Source organism: Bactrocera oleae, chromosome 5 (genome assembly GCF_042242935.1).
Source record: "Bactrocera oleae isolate idBacOlea1 chromosome 5, idBacOlea1, whole genome shotgun sequence".
NCBI lineage: Eukaryota > Metazoa > Arthropoda > Insecta > Diptera > Tephritidae > Bactrocera > Bactrocera oleae.
Genome location: NC_091539.1, coordinates 12779380 through 12794148, shown reverse-complemented (window position 1 = coordinate 12794148; position 14769 = coordinate 12779380). Strand labels below are relative to the sequence as shown.

The following is a 14769-nucleotide window of genomic DNA, read 5'->3' as shown; positions in this document are numbered from 1 at the left end:
CTGACAAAATGTGTAATAATTTAATAAAATTGAATAAACAAGATTTCTTAAAAATTGTGTGGGAATATGAATGAAGTTTGTCTAGACATTGAACCAAACTTTATATCCCTAAAATAATGAATTGCGATCTTCTGGTTGTCGTTTTCTCATCAACTCATTATATTACATTCAATTTAGTTTCTTAAGTCGAGTTTATATCCCAAATATCTCATTTGAAGATGATTTTAATACAATTTTAGTTGACGGGAAGTAAAATAAAACTAAGTGAGTCTATAACATATAATATAACTTAATAAAATAACCAATATGATTGTAATCTATTTATAATTTCAGCGGATAATGAATGTTGAATTGTTTCACAACACTTGAAGGTATTTTGCCTGCTTTGATTCTAGCACCTCAGTTACACCCATACTTAGCCCTTCCCTACTTGTTTGTAGCTAATTATATGTTCTGCAAAGTCGTAGTATATTATTTTGTTTTATAGTCAATAGTATTCGCAGGACACGTTATGTAAGTAATTGTTTACGTAATTTCTTTACACTTTGGGTTACATTATTGGCGTTTTAGTAAGGATCTCCAACTTTTTTGAAAATATTATATAATACAGAAAAAATTGTTAAAATCCGTCAAGTAGTTTCGGAGACAAACAAACAATCAAATCTTTCCTCTTCGTAATATTAATATAGACAGATAACAGAAAACCGCATTGGCAGGCGTTGCGTTTAATCAAAAAGATCACAAGAAATATTAGCACCACTTTGACCGAAAAGTTTAATGGAGGAATGGTTCGGTTGCCACATATTCCTACAGCTCCCCATTGCAGTTTGGGAAAACCATCGAATCTGTTTGAGCTCAACCAGGAATATTATTCAACTATAAATATAATTGTTAAAAATTAATTAATTACCCTAACTACCTTATTAATTATCTCAATGTTATCAACTAACATTTTTGGATACTCATTTGTTACAAACTAAACAATCAAATTATTGATATAATTGTTTATTTATAACTTATAATAAAGATGTTGATCTTATGTTGATTTGTGCTTAATAGCCAATTCAAAGAAAATTTGTATGAATCATTCACAAATTTTGAATTCATGTTTAAATCCTGTATATTTTATACCGCCTGCAACGTTTTCGTCTTTATTTTAACATTTTACTGTATTGAATCGTTTATAATAATATAATTTAATATACATATGTATGTATATCTTAGCTAGAGCAACGCGTGGCCGAGATATTCTAGTAATCAATAAAAAGATCATAGTAAAATATTAAACAAATTATATGTGTGAATATTTGAATTTTAAGTAAATAAATTTTAGGGGTGCGAAATTTGGCAAAACAGTTTATATGTTATAAGAATTTTAGCTATTGTAAACGTTCATAATTTGCATAACAATCGATTAAAGTCTTGCTTGAGGCATTTTAACAATGCTACTCTACTAATGACACCAGGGTTTTGGGCTCTGTTTCGCATAAAAAATATTTAAAAGCAAAACCAATTAATGATTCATTATTAAATATATACGCGTATGTGTATTTGTTAAAAATTTACTTGACAACTGAAATATTGAGTTATTAGTGACATTACCAGATTCGTTACTGTGACGTGGTAATCTCATCTTACCCTAGTCTAGCGCTTAAATCTTCAGCAACTGAGGGAAATAAATGAAAACCGAGCTGAATATATTGTAGAAAGTGCCATTCTCTGAGATTCAGTTAATATTCTTACAAACGCTTTACCAATGAATGAAATTCTGTGAGCTGCAGCGTCGTCAATCGCAGACCAAGTGTTCATGTTGCCTTTGCGACTCCTAGGTTTCGACGACGTTGGTCCATAGGGAGATGGGTGTTAGATGAGTGGCAACTCGATCTCTTCGTCTGAAATGGGTAGTGATTTGACTCCAAGTATGCCATTCACTGAGAGGGAGGCGGTGAAGGTATTAAAGGCTCCACCAGTTGACCATACCGCTGCGGCGTAGTTTAGGATCGACCGACCGATTGCCATAAGTTGCCAGCTAGGGCCCTGTACTTTGCCAGTTATCGCGGTCGTATGAGGAGTGAAGGAGTACAGACTCTCGAATGGATTACCTAAAATCTTAGGGTTAATGACAGTCGGAACTTCAACGCCATCGACTGCAATGTGATGGAGATTTTGGTGGTTGAAGAAATTTCGAAATGTAGAAGTTGAACAGCAACGGAGGGAGGACATTTTCCTTCGGAATTCCCGTCTAATTCTTCTTAATTTAGAGTTTTGACCTCGGAACAGTACGGAAAATTGGCGACCGCTCAGGTCCACCACGTCAGCCTTTGTGATTGACTATGTCAAAACTTTTGACAAGACCAACGCCACCAGGATCCCCCTCTCACAGGGTGGATTTTGAATTAGGCCATGGACTATTTGGGCGTTTATGAGGCTAAAAGCCTGTAGTGGTGCTGTGCACTTTGCGGAAGCCATGTTGATGGTCTGCTAGACTCAGGTGGTGTGTGAATGTCGAGAGTAGCACGGCCTCAAATGTCTTCACTACTGAGTGAGGGTATTCCAGGATTCCGTAGTGGGACCACTCTTCAGCGACATTTTGAGGACCATCAACATGTCTATTCCATCTGGGCCAATGGATTCGAATGATTCAGCTTTGTTGTTGGCACCGAACGGGTAACATATCGTTTGGCCTTGTCTGTCGAAGGGTGCAGTGTAAACTACCAGCTAAAATAGCTCGCGCACTTCTTCGGGTCCAAGACTTCAGATACTCTACCTATTTCGTTCGCTTATGCTTATGCGAATTTTCAAATTGAGATTTATTATTCGGGAATAACAGTGAACGGTATGGCGCTCGTTTGCTAAACTAGCTGCTTCGGCTAGAAAATTCGGGGGGAGGTCCGCTATTCTTCCAGCCGGGACGAAGCGAGCGGTAACAGCTGCGATCACCTTGCGGAATTGACGTTCGCCAAAAATTATGTCTGAAGGAATGGGTTTTGCGGTGAAGGTGTTCACAGTAAATTCTGTGTAGCCGACCCAGTTAACTTTGTTAAAGTTAACGAAGGTGCGGTTGTCCGCAGAAATAAAGTCGGAAGGTTTCTCGATTGAAATGACTATGGGCAGATGGTCTGATTTTTGGGTTAGCATAGGTCGCCATGTTATGCTTTTTATCAGACCACCCCAAGGGATCGTAATATCCGACGAGCTATTACAAGTGGCTATAGCCCCTACGATCGTTCGACAGGCAGGAGGGCCAAAGATCGTGATGGGCGTTAAAGTCGCTTTGTACCAAACTGTTTTCACCACGAATTAGCGCACCTATGTTCGAGCGGGAATGTATACAATTAATATTTCGAGCTCGACATCGCCGGACCGGATAACTATAGCTATACCCTGACATTCAAGGTTAGTATCTCTGCGGTCGATATCGCTATCAATTGGAAGATATTGCACAGTGTTGTGCAGTATGAATGCTAAGCTCCCACCATTATCTCGCTCGCGATTACTAATATTACTGGGGGTCATGCTGCCTGTTTGAACTCCTTGAGACCGTAGAGGTCCTTTGTTGGCCACTCGACTGGAGTGGCGACACAGTGCGCGAACTAGGTGCAATTCGCACAGCAGTAGAGGCTAGTGTCGCAGTAATGCGTTGACAGCATAACTTGTGGTCCACTCCCTGTGGGTATTAAGGCCTGAGCAGGTCTTAAGATGACTCCATCAATTGCATGCAATACATCTAACCGAGGTAGAGTTTGGGTGGAGCCTTTTAGCGCAAACGCAGCAGAAAAATTCTTCCGCGCCCGGATTGGACTCAATGCCAGCATGGGTCAGGAGGTTGCTGAGCAATCCTGCTGCTGGGAGTTGCTCCAGTGATGACAAACTCAATCTAAAACTTACCTATCCAAACGGTTAGATCACCGAAATAACAGCGCTTGGCCGGATAAAGTACAGGGAATTTCCGGTAACGTAGAATCGGCTGTCGTGAGATACGATCCTGTCGAAACCACTCATTGCTAGCTGGAGTTATATGACTTCAACGGCAGCATACGTGTTTAATATTCTTAAAAGCAAGTAGGATTTGAGTTGCTGCTACTAAATAAAGCCAGTATTCGCCCGTAGGGCAAGGTTCTCTTGTTGATAAAATTCCTTCAGCGATGTCCACTCTAACTATGGTCTAATAAAGAGGACATAAAATTCGAGACACTAAAGAAATCAAGTGAAGAGGTATCTCTCGTTGAGTCTACCTAACCAAAAGGATCAGAATTTATATACCGCCAAAGGCAGTATCTATACCACAACGAATATCGTATCAACAAATAAAGAAATTAGGTGAAGAGGCACTATTGGCCCTCCTTCCAAGGGACGGCATTAGCAAAAGGGTTAAATTCACAAGGAAGTTTAAAGTTACCCTCGGCAGTAAGGCCGAGTGGAATAATTCTACGCTTGACCCACTACTGAATGAGCACAATTCAGTGGTACATTGACAGTTCGAATACGTTCCAGGAGATTTTTCCGAGCATTTTGCAAGCGGTCTTTGTTATAAGTCAGTGGGTAAAATATATCTCCAACGCAACTATCGCAATCAACGTATTGCCATACTTAACGATAATCAAGTGGCACTAAAAGCGAGCCTAGGAGATTTGATCTCTCGCTATTGTTGGAGGAGTGCATAAAACGGCTTAACAGCCTATCGGCTTGCTATCATGTACATTTCCTCTGACTAGACTTTGCAATATTCATTTCAAAAATCCACTTACATATGAATAATTAATATTTACATATGACAGTATGTGTATGCCTAAGTTTTAATTTTATTCTTGTCAGTAGGAAACAATTATGTATGCTTCTAGGTATTTGTATAATATACTATTCATTTTTTGATTAATTCTTAACTTAAAAAAGTCAAATATATTTGCTTTGTAAAATTAAAATATTTGAAATTACGCTTATCCACTTGGTTAATAGCTACTTACTTTTATGAGACTAAATGTGTATTACATTTTTAACTGTTATATTTGTTTAAAATTATTCAGTTACTTACGTATGTGTTGGATATACATACAAGTATGTATATGTATGAATGTATGACAAATAACACTGTTAAATATCAGTGTTTGATTTCATATATTTATATAAACAATATAAAACTATTTTGATCAAATTGTTTATTACTAGATACATAGTTACATATATATGTATGTATGTATGTTTTATATGTATTTTTTAAGACGTACTATTCTCCTTAAGTCGCATACAAGTATATATGTACGTACATATGTTATATGCACACATGTACGAATTTATAAGCTGCGAAGATATTATATTTATTCAAGTTGAATTGTTTATCAATATTATATGTGGTTTCAAGGTATATGTGCTTAAATCTAACTTTATTATATGAATTATTTATTTTTTTATTGATACGAGTAAAATATTTCGAAAATATAAAAAATGTACATATATAATATACATATGTGTATATGGTATATACAAGGTATAAAATGATTACTTTTTTATTAATGTATTGATGATTTGCGTTTGAAATATTTTCAACAAATTAATACCTTTTTTCAATTTCGCTGCAGCAGTAATTTAAACCCACAACCTATCGAGTCTCTCTAACAAGTGATCAGGAATTCAACAAATGGAAATGTTTCATTCTTACATATTTTGAAATTTTTTGGTGTTGTATTGCATTGGTGTTGTAAATGAAAATTAGCAAAAAATATTACAATTATAATTGTTTTTCTCCTACTTAAATTTTAATTTTATTAATGTGATTCAATAAACTAATGTTGAAGAAGTTAAAGGCGAAATTAATATGTGGAATAAATTTCTCAAAACCCCTTTGGCATTTTAAAGAAATTTGGAACAGAAATAAAAACTTCCAAGTCGCTATCATATTTCTCTGCGAAGGAGATTTGTATGAATATATAGAGTAGAATATTTTTGGAAATTTAAATCCAAGGTAAATAGCTACAAATGCAACATATATATTATGTAACTTATCAAATTAAGAGGGTTTGGGGTAGTCACAATTTTTAGAAAATTTGAAGGAAATCCGACAAATACTTTTCGAGTTATTCGATAATTAGCTAAGGGTTCTCGGGCGCTCTGAAACGTTCGAATACGTGTTTCTTCTAAACTACATACTTATGTTTTTTTTTTTTTTAATTCGTGACCAGTGTAGCTCAAAACCTTACGGTCGATTTCAATGAAAATTATACAAGATTTATACAGCTTTTTGAAAACATGAAAAACTAGTACCTGATCGAAGGGTTTTAATTTTTAATTTGGATTTTTTATAAACACTAAACTGTTGGGTTTTTCACGAAAAGCTGAAAATAAAATGTTCTTGAGGCCGCCAATTAGTTAAAAAAAAATGCTTCGATCGGGTTATTTATTGATAAAACTGATTTTTTTGTCCGATTGTTTTTAGAAGAACTGGATCAACACAAACAGCCATTACTTTCAAATTTAATATATATTTTTACTCTTGCAACATGTTGCTACAGAGTATAATAGTTTTGTTCACCGAACGGTTTTTTGTATCACGTAAAACTAATCTAGATAGATATGGGGTTATATATATATATATATATATGAATGATCAGAATGATGAGACGTGTTGAAATCCGCATGTATGTCTGTCCGTCCGTCCGTCTGTCTGCGCACCTGTAACTTGAGTAAAACTTAAGATATCTTGATGAAACTTGGTACACATGTTTCTTGATAAAAATGCCATTATTCGAAGTGCCTATAAAAAGCCATAACTAAGCACTTATTTAAGATATAAACCTAACCGAAAATGGGCTAAATTGGACAAAAATCACGACTACTTCCCATATAACACAATTTTAAATTCCATCTGATTCTTTCACTTTCCAGTATACAAGTCAAAAGCCAATCAATATATCCGGATAAAACTTAGCACAAATAGTGTAACTGTTCAAGCCCCGCGCTATCGAATATGTGGACCCCAGTTCCTATAGCGAACTTTTCATCGAAAATGTTGGTCAATCTGTGAAATACATTTTTGAAATTCGGAAAAGTCTTTTACTGATAATATTATACTTGTATGTCAAATTTTAAGATTCAACCGGATCCAACTTCCGGTTGACTTCATTCCACCAATATCGGTCAATATGTGAGTTATCTTAATAAAATTGAATGAGCGTATTTTTCTAATAATGGTGCATTTTTGTGCCTAAAATGGATGCAATCATCTCACTACACCTACTTCATATTCAAAGCCAAATACTTCAATGGCGTTCTGTTGTCTGTTCTGTTTTTATATTGAAATCTTTGAAATTATTGCTATGAGAACCTTAACACACTAATAACATCAGCCAAAATAATGTGTGTTAAAATATCAATTTAGAGATATGAGTACATGTATAACAAGCCTTTATATGAATCCATAAAATAATATAAATTACTTAAAAATTATGGTGACTTTAATTAAACAAGAAATTGAAATTTGTAATTTTGTTAAACTAAATATTATAAATTTTGTGCTTAAATCCGTCCAAAATATAAAACATATGTAGATGTTGGTTAGTATATTATTAAACTAAACGTAAATATGTTATCTATACCAACACCAAGCAAAATTAAAAGCGTAAATTTAATTGATATATGATTATTTTTAATATGGAAAATTTTACGTTTAATTCTTCTTAAGGTTATATTTTACATTATACAATTTCTAAGTACATTCTTATGTTATAAACCAATCTAGAGTAACTAATGGATAATAATTTACTTGCACCTTTATGTGTGCCCATTAAAATAAATTAATGTAAATTTGTGTATTAATACTTGTGAATTGTTTCAGCGTACGCATAAATAATTTTATATATGAATAATATGCAGTACTAGTTATAAAAAATCTCTTTTATTGTAACTGTGTAACAAATAAAAATAAAATTAGTTAAAATAAAAAAATAGTCTTAAAAACGTAATGACTTCTACTTCATTTAGACCTTTGTATTGCATTAACACAAGTGTAATTACTTGAAAATCTAAAATTGTTTATTTTATGCAATTATTATTATAAGTATATCGCGCATAGTAAAATTAGTGTTAAGATTATTGTAGTCGTTTTTCTATATGCTTAACCTACTAAGCTATATTTAACTGCTGCCTGCAATACCTTTTATAGGTTTATATAAGTGGATCAGTAACCTTGACGTATGCGTGAGTTTGGCCGATTATGTCGGCGTTTGTGCAAATATAAACCGGCTGCTTGCGCAAACGCCGAGCCACAAATCTTACACACATATCGTTTGATAGCGTCGTGTATTTGCTTGTGATTCTGCAGATTTTTAAGTGATTTGAAGGTTTTACCACAAATGTCGCATTTAAATTCTTCATCGTTATAGTGTTGCCTAGCATGTTCTAACATGGATTGTCGCGTGGGAAACAAACGACCGCAATGAGAATAATCACAACGGAATGGACGATCACTGGGACTGGTATGCTGTGCGCGATGCGCATTGAGATACACCATATTGGTAAAAGATTTACCACATATGTCACACGAATAGCCATCATCGTACTCTGAATTGTCCATGTGCAACAGTGAATTTTCATTTTCCGCCATACCCATCTCACTGCCTGTATGCGGGATATTGGCCAATGAAGGTAGTAAGAGTTCATCGTTGTGACGACGCATATGTTCATCGTACACTTCTTTAGTACGAAAACTGGCCGTACATAAATCGCACCAGTATTTTACCTCCTTACTTGTGGGTGTGTGTATTTGTTTGTGTTGATTCAGCTGATCAACGTCTAAAAAACTAACAGGACAGATATTACAAGTGTAAGTACCCTCTGGCTGATGTGTATTGAGATGTACATCTAGTTCTCGTGGTGATTGCACAATAACGGGACAAAATTCACATTTAAATGGTGCAATATCCGCATCCATAAACTGCATTTGGTCGTAGTAACTGTAAGTTGGCATAAACACTTTATTGTTTTGCTCGCATAGCAAACGTTCCTGCTTTTGTTTGGAGTAATCAAAACGCAATTGGGAAATACGCTTTGATATTTGTATAGTGCTGACCTCAATCATCTTTTGCAGTTCCGCCGCCATTTGCTGTAATGCTTCTCCGCGTTTTTCTTTGCTACGGTAGTCTATGTTGTACTTATTATAAAAACATGGATATTGCTCGACCATTGATAAAAGTTTCATAGTTGAGACATCATTCCAAAGTGCGGAGGAGCGACGTCGGTATACTGTTTCCTGAAATGTTATTTAATGAAAGTGTTGTAATTACTAAAATTATGAATTTCTTATTTTCCTATGCTTAAAATATAACTAAAAAAAGAAAAAACCACTTTTTCATAAAAGAAAGTATGTAAGCAATATCTCGTCACGGTCAACATTTTTTATATATAAGTTATTGACTAATATCTCGATATCTATTATCTTTAAATAAATATCAAATACCTTCACGACAGCCTCAGTCATCTTTTGATTGCCACCATAAAATCGATTAAGAAAATGTAAATCCTTGAAATACCAGAGTGTACTGATGTTGGTATTTTCTAAAGACATTCGATTGCATTCCCTCTTGTACACAGTTCTTAAATTGTCCCACTTGCGAGTAACTGCATCTTTTGCCAGCGATAAATTGAAACGCCGTTTAAATTCCATTACAATCCAATCGAGAAAGTGCTGTCTTTTAGAACGATCACGAAATTGTGGATGACGATGATCCCAAAGAAATGTGTTTCGCCGATATGAGTCAATAAGAAATTGAATCATTTTACGGTCTTTTATATGCATAGTTAAACCAGATTCCTAAAATATAAACAACTTTAGCAAATTAAATATACACAATACCATACATTATACCACTTCATGATTTCCGCCCAATAACGATTGTTCAACTAAATCATCATAATTATTCTCATCATCTTCTTGATAATTGTGGTCATCTTCATCACCGTTGTTAGTGAAATCTTCATAATTTCCGTAATTATCAGGCATATAGCTCTCACCATCTCCCTCCATTGCAACCTCCGGCTCTGCATGTTCCTGTTTAACTAAGTACATTGAATTCACAGTGTCTGCTAATTCATTTTCTGTTGATAATCCTGTAATTATGGAGTTATCAGGTTTTGGTGGTTCTACTGCTTCCTGTGAAAATACCAAAATTATTATTATTTTTAGGAGTACTTAAGAATATTTACTATACTTACCTCTCCTACTTCCTCTTTAATCATAACTGTTTGTGGTACTAAAAGCGAAGGATCGGTGTCGGTAAGATCTTCTGCAGCAACGCCACTATGACCACTATCATTTTCACCAAAGGAGCCATTATAACCGAGCCTGTATAAAATAAAATAGTACAAATAAACATAATTTTTCAACGTAAGATCAAACTGTTACCCTACATTTTTTGTTTCTCTACTATATATTCAATAAATATTACAACGAACAAAGTAATGTAATAACATATCTACAAATTTATATTATACGCTATACACCTACTGAAATCTTGCCTAACATTACCTCAAATTATATGTATTTTGATTCTTTTTGATACAAAAGACGTTATAATTGTCTTACCCTAACATATCACCAAACAGCCCCTTCTGATCCATTGTTTGTGGTCCATGATCTGTTTGCATATGTCCAATAAATGCGTCGAAATACAGAAATTTGGTTGGACAAAACATACAGCCTAATGCAAAGTATTGCTGATCCTCTGTGGCTGTGATGATGCCGCATTCTTTTGTACAAAGGCGAAATATATCTTCATCGCTTGTTGGTTGATATGGTAAAACACTCATCTTTAGCTCCCACAGTAATTAAAAAACAAAATATATACAATTATATAGTCGTATTTTCACAAATTTAGCTCGTTTTAATTATTTTCCGATAATTTTTCAGCTATTCTGGTATCAACCACCATTCGTATATTCTTCTTTTCTTTACTTTGTTTGACAACTCATAAACATGGTTGCCAACGGCTTAATATTAAGATACGTTTTTTTTCATCACTTTGTAATTAAATAGAAAAAGTTATAGTTTTTTAATTGTTTATATATCATTATAATAAAAAAAAATATATACGTAGAAATAAAAAATTATGCTATAAATGTTACTGTTATTAAAAGGATTTTCGCCAAAGAAATATCCCATTTCCAACCAGCAGCAAATGAGTAAAATGTATCGTTGTTTTAATATTTGATATAATCGTGTTTTCATTATATTATGTCTTGATTTTAAGGTATTAGTAATATTATTACATAAAAAATATTATTTTTTGTAAAAGCTATGATAATATCTAATACCTTTTCAAACTATTTGAAACTAGTTTTATTAGTATAGTGGCAATATAAGAAGGATTAAACTCTCTTCTTACAATATACCTATAATATAAATAGAAATCACATTGATTTTTTGAGAATGCTAAAAAGGTTTACCGTTCCCTTTAATTAATCTAACATTCAATAAATCATGGGAGGTATGTTTATAATCGTTTGAAATGTAATATTGTCGAACTTCACACTGTTTATTAACTCCTGCTAATAATCTCGTATGTGCTTACTTATTTTCATGCATTTTATTTTCAATTCTAAATTCTTTACGATTAATAGTACATGAAATCGGCAACAGTTTCACCAGCAGGTGCATATACATAGTATATAAGTACATACATTATATGTTTCCAAAATTATATTGCAATTTGCCCCAAAAAGCATTTACTAAAATGCAATGTAGTATGACATTTTATAAAAAAAAAAACATTGATTTTTGTATGCATAGATATGTATGTAGTCATTATATGGTTTTACTAACTCATGTGCCAAGTAGTAGAAATTATTTATGGTAACGTTTAGGCAGAGATAAAGTTTAGGCACAATTTCGTACAATGTCATTTATTAGCAGCATAGCTTTACGTATGAGTAGACGTAAAAACTCTCTGGTCAAACTTACAAAATTTAATAAACAAGGTGAAAAAAATTTATATATATGTATATTATGTTAATATGTTTAGAAATATAGTAATAATTAATTTAGTTTTTGTTTGCAATTTCACAACTCATTTTACTAACCTAAAGTTCTTAAGAAAAATGCATTGTATAATTTGATTGTAGGAAGATTTGGAGAAAAAGTAACGTGCAACATGAGCAGTAAAAGTGTACATTCCGCAGCAATAACAGAAGTACATATGATACCCATCAGTGTCATACATAGACCAATTCCTTCGGTATTAGACGAAGAAAAGGTTCAATCCCTTATGAATACTATAAAGGTATGTTGGAATAAAATTGACATCTTTAGTATACTAATCATATATGTTCTTATGTTTTTATTGTAAGTAGAATGAAGTAACAGAAGACGATGTCCCACCAATAGATGTGCTTTGGATTAAGGGTACTGAGGGTGGTGATTATTTTTACAGCTTTGGGGGCTGTCATCGGTACGAAGCCTACAAGCGGTTGAAACGTGAAACTATAAAGGCTAAATTGGTTCAATCAACATTGCAAGACTTATATCACTACATGGGTTCCAGCACTCCCAAAGATCTTAAATGATTCCCACAACAGTCGGGTCTACGTAACCGGACCGGACCCGGATATTTATCCAGCCAAGGACTGGCAACTCGGCATAATTCTGCCGCTACAACATCTTAAATGAATTTAGATTAATCACTTTTGTAAATATTAATATTTTTTGTTGTAATAATGCTGTACTAAATTTGTAAATACTAATAATCGATTTGTATTTTAAAGTGTATAAATTTCCTCGTATTGTATTTGTATGTTTACATTCCTATAAACAGTGCTATTTTTTACAACTGAGTAATTTGTTAATTTCTTAGTTTAGGGTGCTTCAACTCCATTGTACTCAAATTAATATCAATTACCAAATGAACGGCGCTTTTTCGCGTAGTATTCGCAAACCATACTTCTCCCATTCACTAGAATATATCCATAGCTCAGGCGCACTCTCCAAACAAGACATTATAGCCGCTCCCTTCCAAGCTATCATACCAGCATCCATTTCCTTGCTGAACGCATTAACTTCAAATGCAGAGTATGACATTGAAGTGGCCGCTAATTGGAGCATAACACGTTGTTCGAGCCATTTTGAGAATCCTGGAAATTTCGTGCTACCACCTACAAGCAATATGCAACTGTACATTTTGCGCTTAATCTCTTCCGTTGAACAGCGTTCGATACTCCGTACTATAGCCTGATCAATGGGCATAATCTGCCCGTTTACGATATACAAAAGTTCATCTTTATCACTAGTTTTACTATTGGCGTCACGTTCAACCACATCGTCTACCACTAAATCATCTTCAGTCACTTCGCCTGTTACTGGTATCGCTCCTTCAAGTAATTGATCTCGTACTCCATTTCGACGCCCCGTTTCCCGTATGTATTCCGCATCAAAACAATCTTCCGGATCCGGTTGTTGACTACTTCGCAGTTGAACTTTAGCTTGCCTCATTTTGCCAGTAATATTAAGTAGTTCTGTATGGAAAAGGCACAGTGGCGCCACAACACATTCGTCACCGATTTGAAGGGTGTATCGCAATCGTTTATTACCTTTCTTTACCTACAAAATTAACACAATTGAGATTTAGATGAATTATTATAGAACTTTTCCATTACCTCAAAACAACGTTCTTGCGCTCCACAAACATCTAAGGTAAGATGACAGAAGCGTTCTTTCAAATGCATTAGTAATGCTGCATCTGCATAACCTTTTTCTACATCACATTCTTTGTAAGGGAAACTGCACTTTCGTAGAAGGTTTAAAAATACTTGTGTCACATCGCCACCACCATAAGATAGTCGTACACGAGTTTCTGGATGACTAATGCCATCCTCCACACAAGATATGGAACATTTTTGATCTCCAATGTCAACAACACAGGCATAACTTAGTCCAGCCCCAAAAGTAGACGCAACATGGTCTTGTAATAAAAAACACGAACGAAATCTTAAACGTTGTAATAATAATGTTGTTAATTCTCGTAAATGACTACGATTATAGACGTCCGATACAACCAAAACCGCACTATAATGTGGTAATGCATCTGCCGCAATATTTAAATGCTTTTTCAATGCATACAACCAAATTATTTCCATGCTAGATATGATTGCTGCGGTAGAACCACCCACACCTTTATGCAGATTTAATTCACCACGTCTTATTGGAAAATGAACATTATAAGCAATAGCTTCTTTTTCGTTTAGCGTTAAAATATCTTTGTCAAAGAGCATTTCATGTCCAACAACATTTTCACTTTTTTTGTTGCAATTGTTGTCGTCTACTATTGGAAGGTCCTCGGGAACACTCCGCCTGTTAAAAGTTGCGATTTGTTGCGGTGGCGTAGCAACTCGCAGCCGTTTGGCATTGCGATCGTGAGTTTCTTGAAGCGGCGCATATGATTGTATAGAATGCGAAACTTGAAGCCTTTGTTCCTCGAATTCCGTAAGAGTTTCAGCTGAGCCTGGCACGTGTGGCAGTAGCGCATCTTTATGTTCTTGAGCAGATGTAGATTCACGCTTTCTGTATGCTACTGCATGTAAAAGAGTAATAGGATTAAGATCTGAGGCTCTTCCAATCCTAACATATAGCGATCCGGGGTGTATTATAATAATCCGTTGTGCTTGCATTTATTCGCTTTTTTCTTTATTTATTATATTAGCCGGATAATTGGCAACTTTTGTTTACCTAAAATAGTGTTGATAACAGTAATAACATATGATTGCACAAACCTAAACATATAAGCGGTAGTC

The 14769-nt window shown here is 34.4% G+C and overlaps 3 protein-coding genes across 5 annotated transcripts; 1 reads left to right on the top strand and 2 right to left on the bottom strand.

The window, feature by feature from the left end:
* Nucleotides 1–4764: 4764 nt before the first annotated feature.
* On the bottom strand, nucleotides 4765–10950 carry LOC106614295 (uncharacterized). The gene is made up of 5 exons (XM_014229972.3): nucleotides 10574–10950; nucleotides 10204–10333; nucleotides 9857–10141; nucleotides 9449–9802; nucleotides 4765–9241 (listed from the first exon to the last, which is right to left on the bottom strand). The coding sequence occupies exons 1-5, from the start codon at nucleotides 10795–10797 to the stop codon at nucleotides 8171–8173; spliced, it is 2064 nt and encodes a 687-aa protein (XP_014085447.1). The 5' UTR covers nucleotides 10798–10950; the 3' UTR covers nucleotides 4765–8170.
* A 502-nt stretch (nucleotides 10951–11452) lies between these two features.
* Srx (sulfiredoxin) lies at nucleotides 11453–12816 on the top strand. 3 transcript variants are annotated; one of them, XM_014229971.3, is made up of 3 exons: nucleotides 11453–11474; nucleotides 12109–12266; nucleotides 12337–12816. In XM_014229971.3, exons 1-3 carry the CDS (start codon nucleotides 11468–11470, stop codon nucleotides 12547–12549), a joined length of 378 nt encoding a protein of 125 aa, XP_014085446.1. In that variant the 5' UTR covers nucleotides 11453–11467; the 3' UTR covers nucleotides 12550–12816. The 3 variants fall into 3 exon arrangements, with proteins under 3 accessions (XP_014085446.1, XP_036227049.1, XP_014085445.1); XM_036371156.2 differs by lacking the exon at nucleotides 11453–11474 and adding an exon at nucleotides 11596–11638; XM_014229970.3 differs by lacking the exon at nucleotides 11453–11474 and adding an exon at nucleotides 11824–11964.
* On the bottom strand, nucleotides 12734–14725 carry Arp8 (Actin-related protein 8). Its single transcript, XM_014229968.3, has 2 exons — nucleotides 13636–14725; nucleotides 12734–13579 (listed from the first exon to the last, which is right to left on the bottom strand). The coding sequence occupies exons 1-2, from the start codon at nucleotides 14644–14646 to the stop codon at nucleotides 12878–12880; spliced, it is 1713 nt and encodes a 570-aa protein (XP_014085443.2). The 5' UTR covers nucleotides 14647–14725; the 3' UTR covers nucleotides 12734–12877.
* Between the last annotated feature and the right edge of the window lie 44 nt (nucleotides 14726–14769).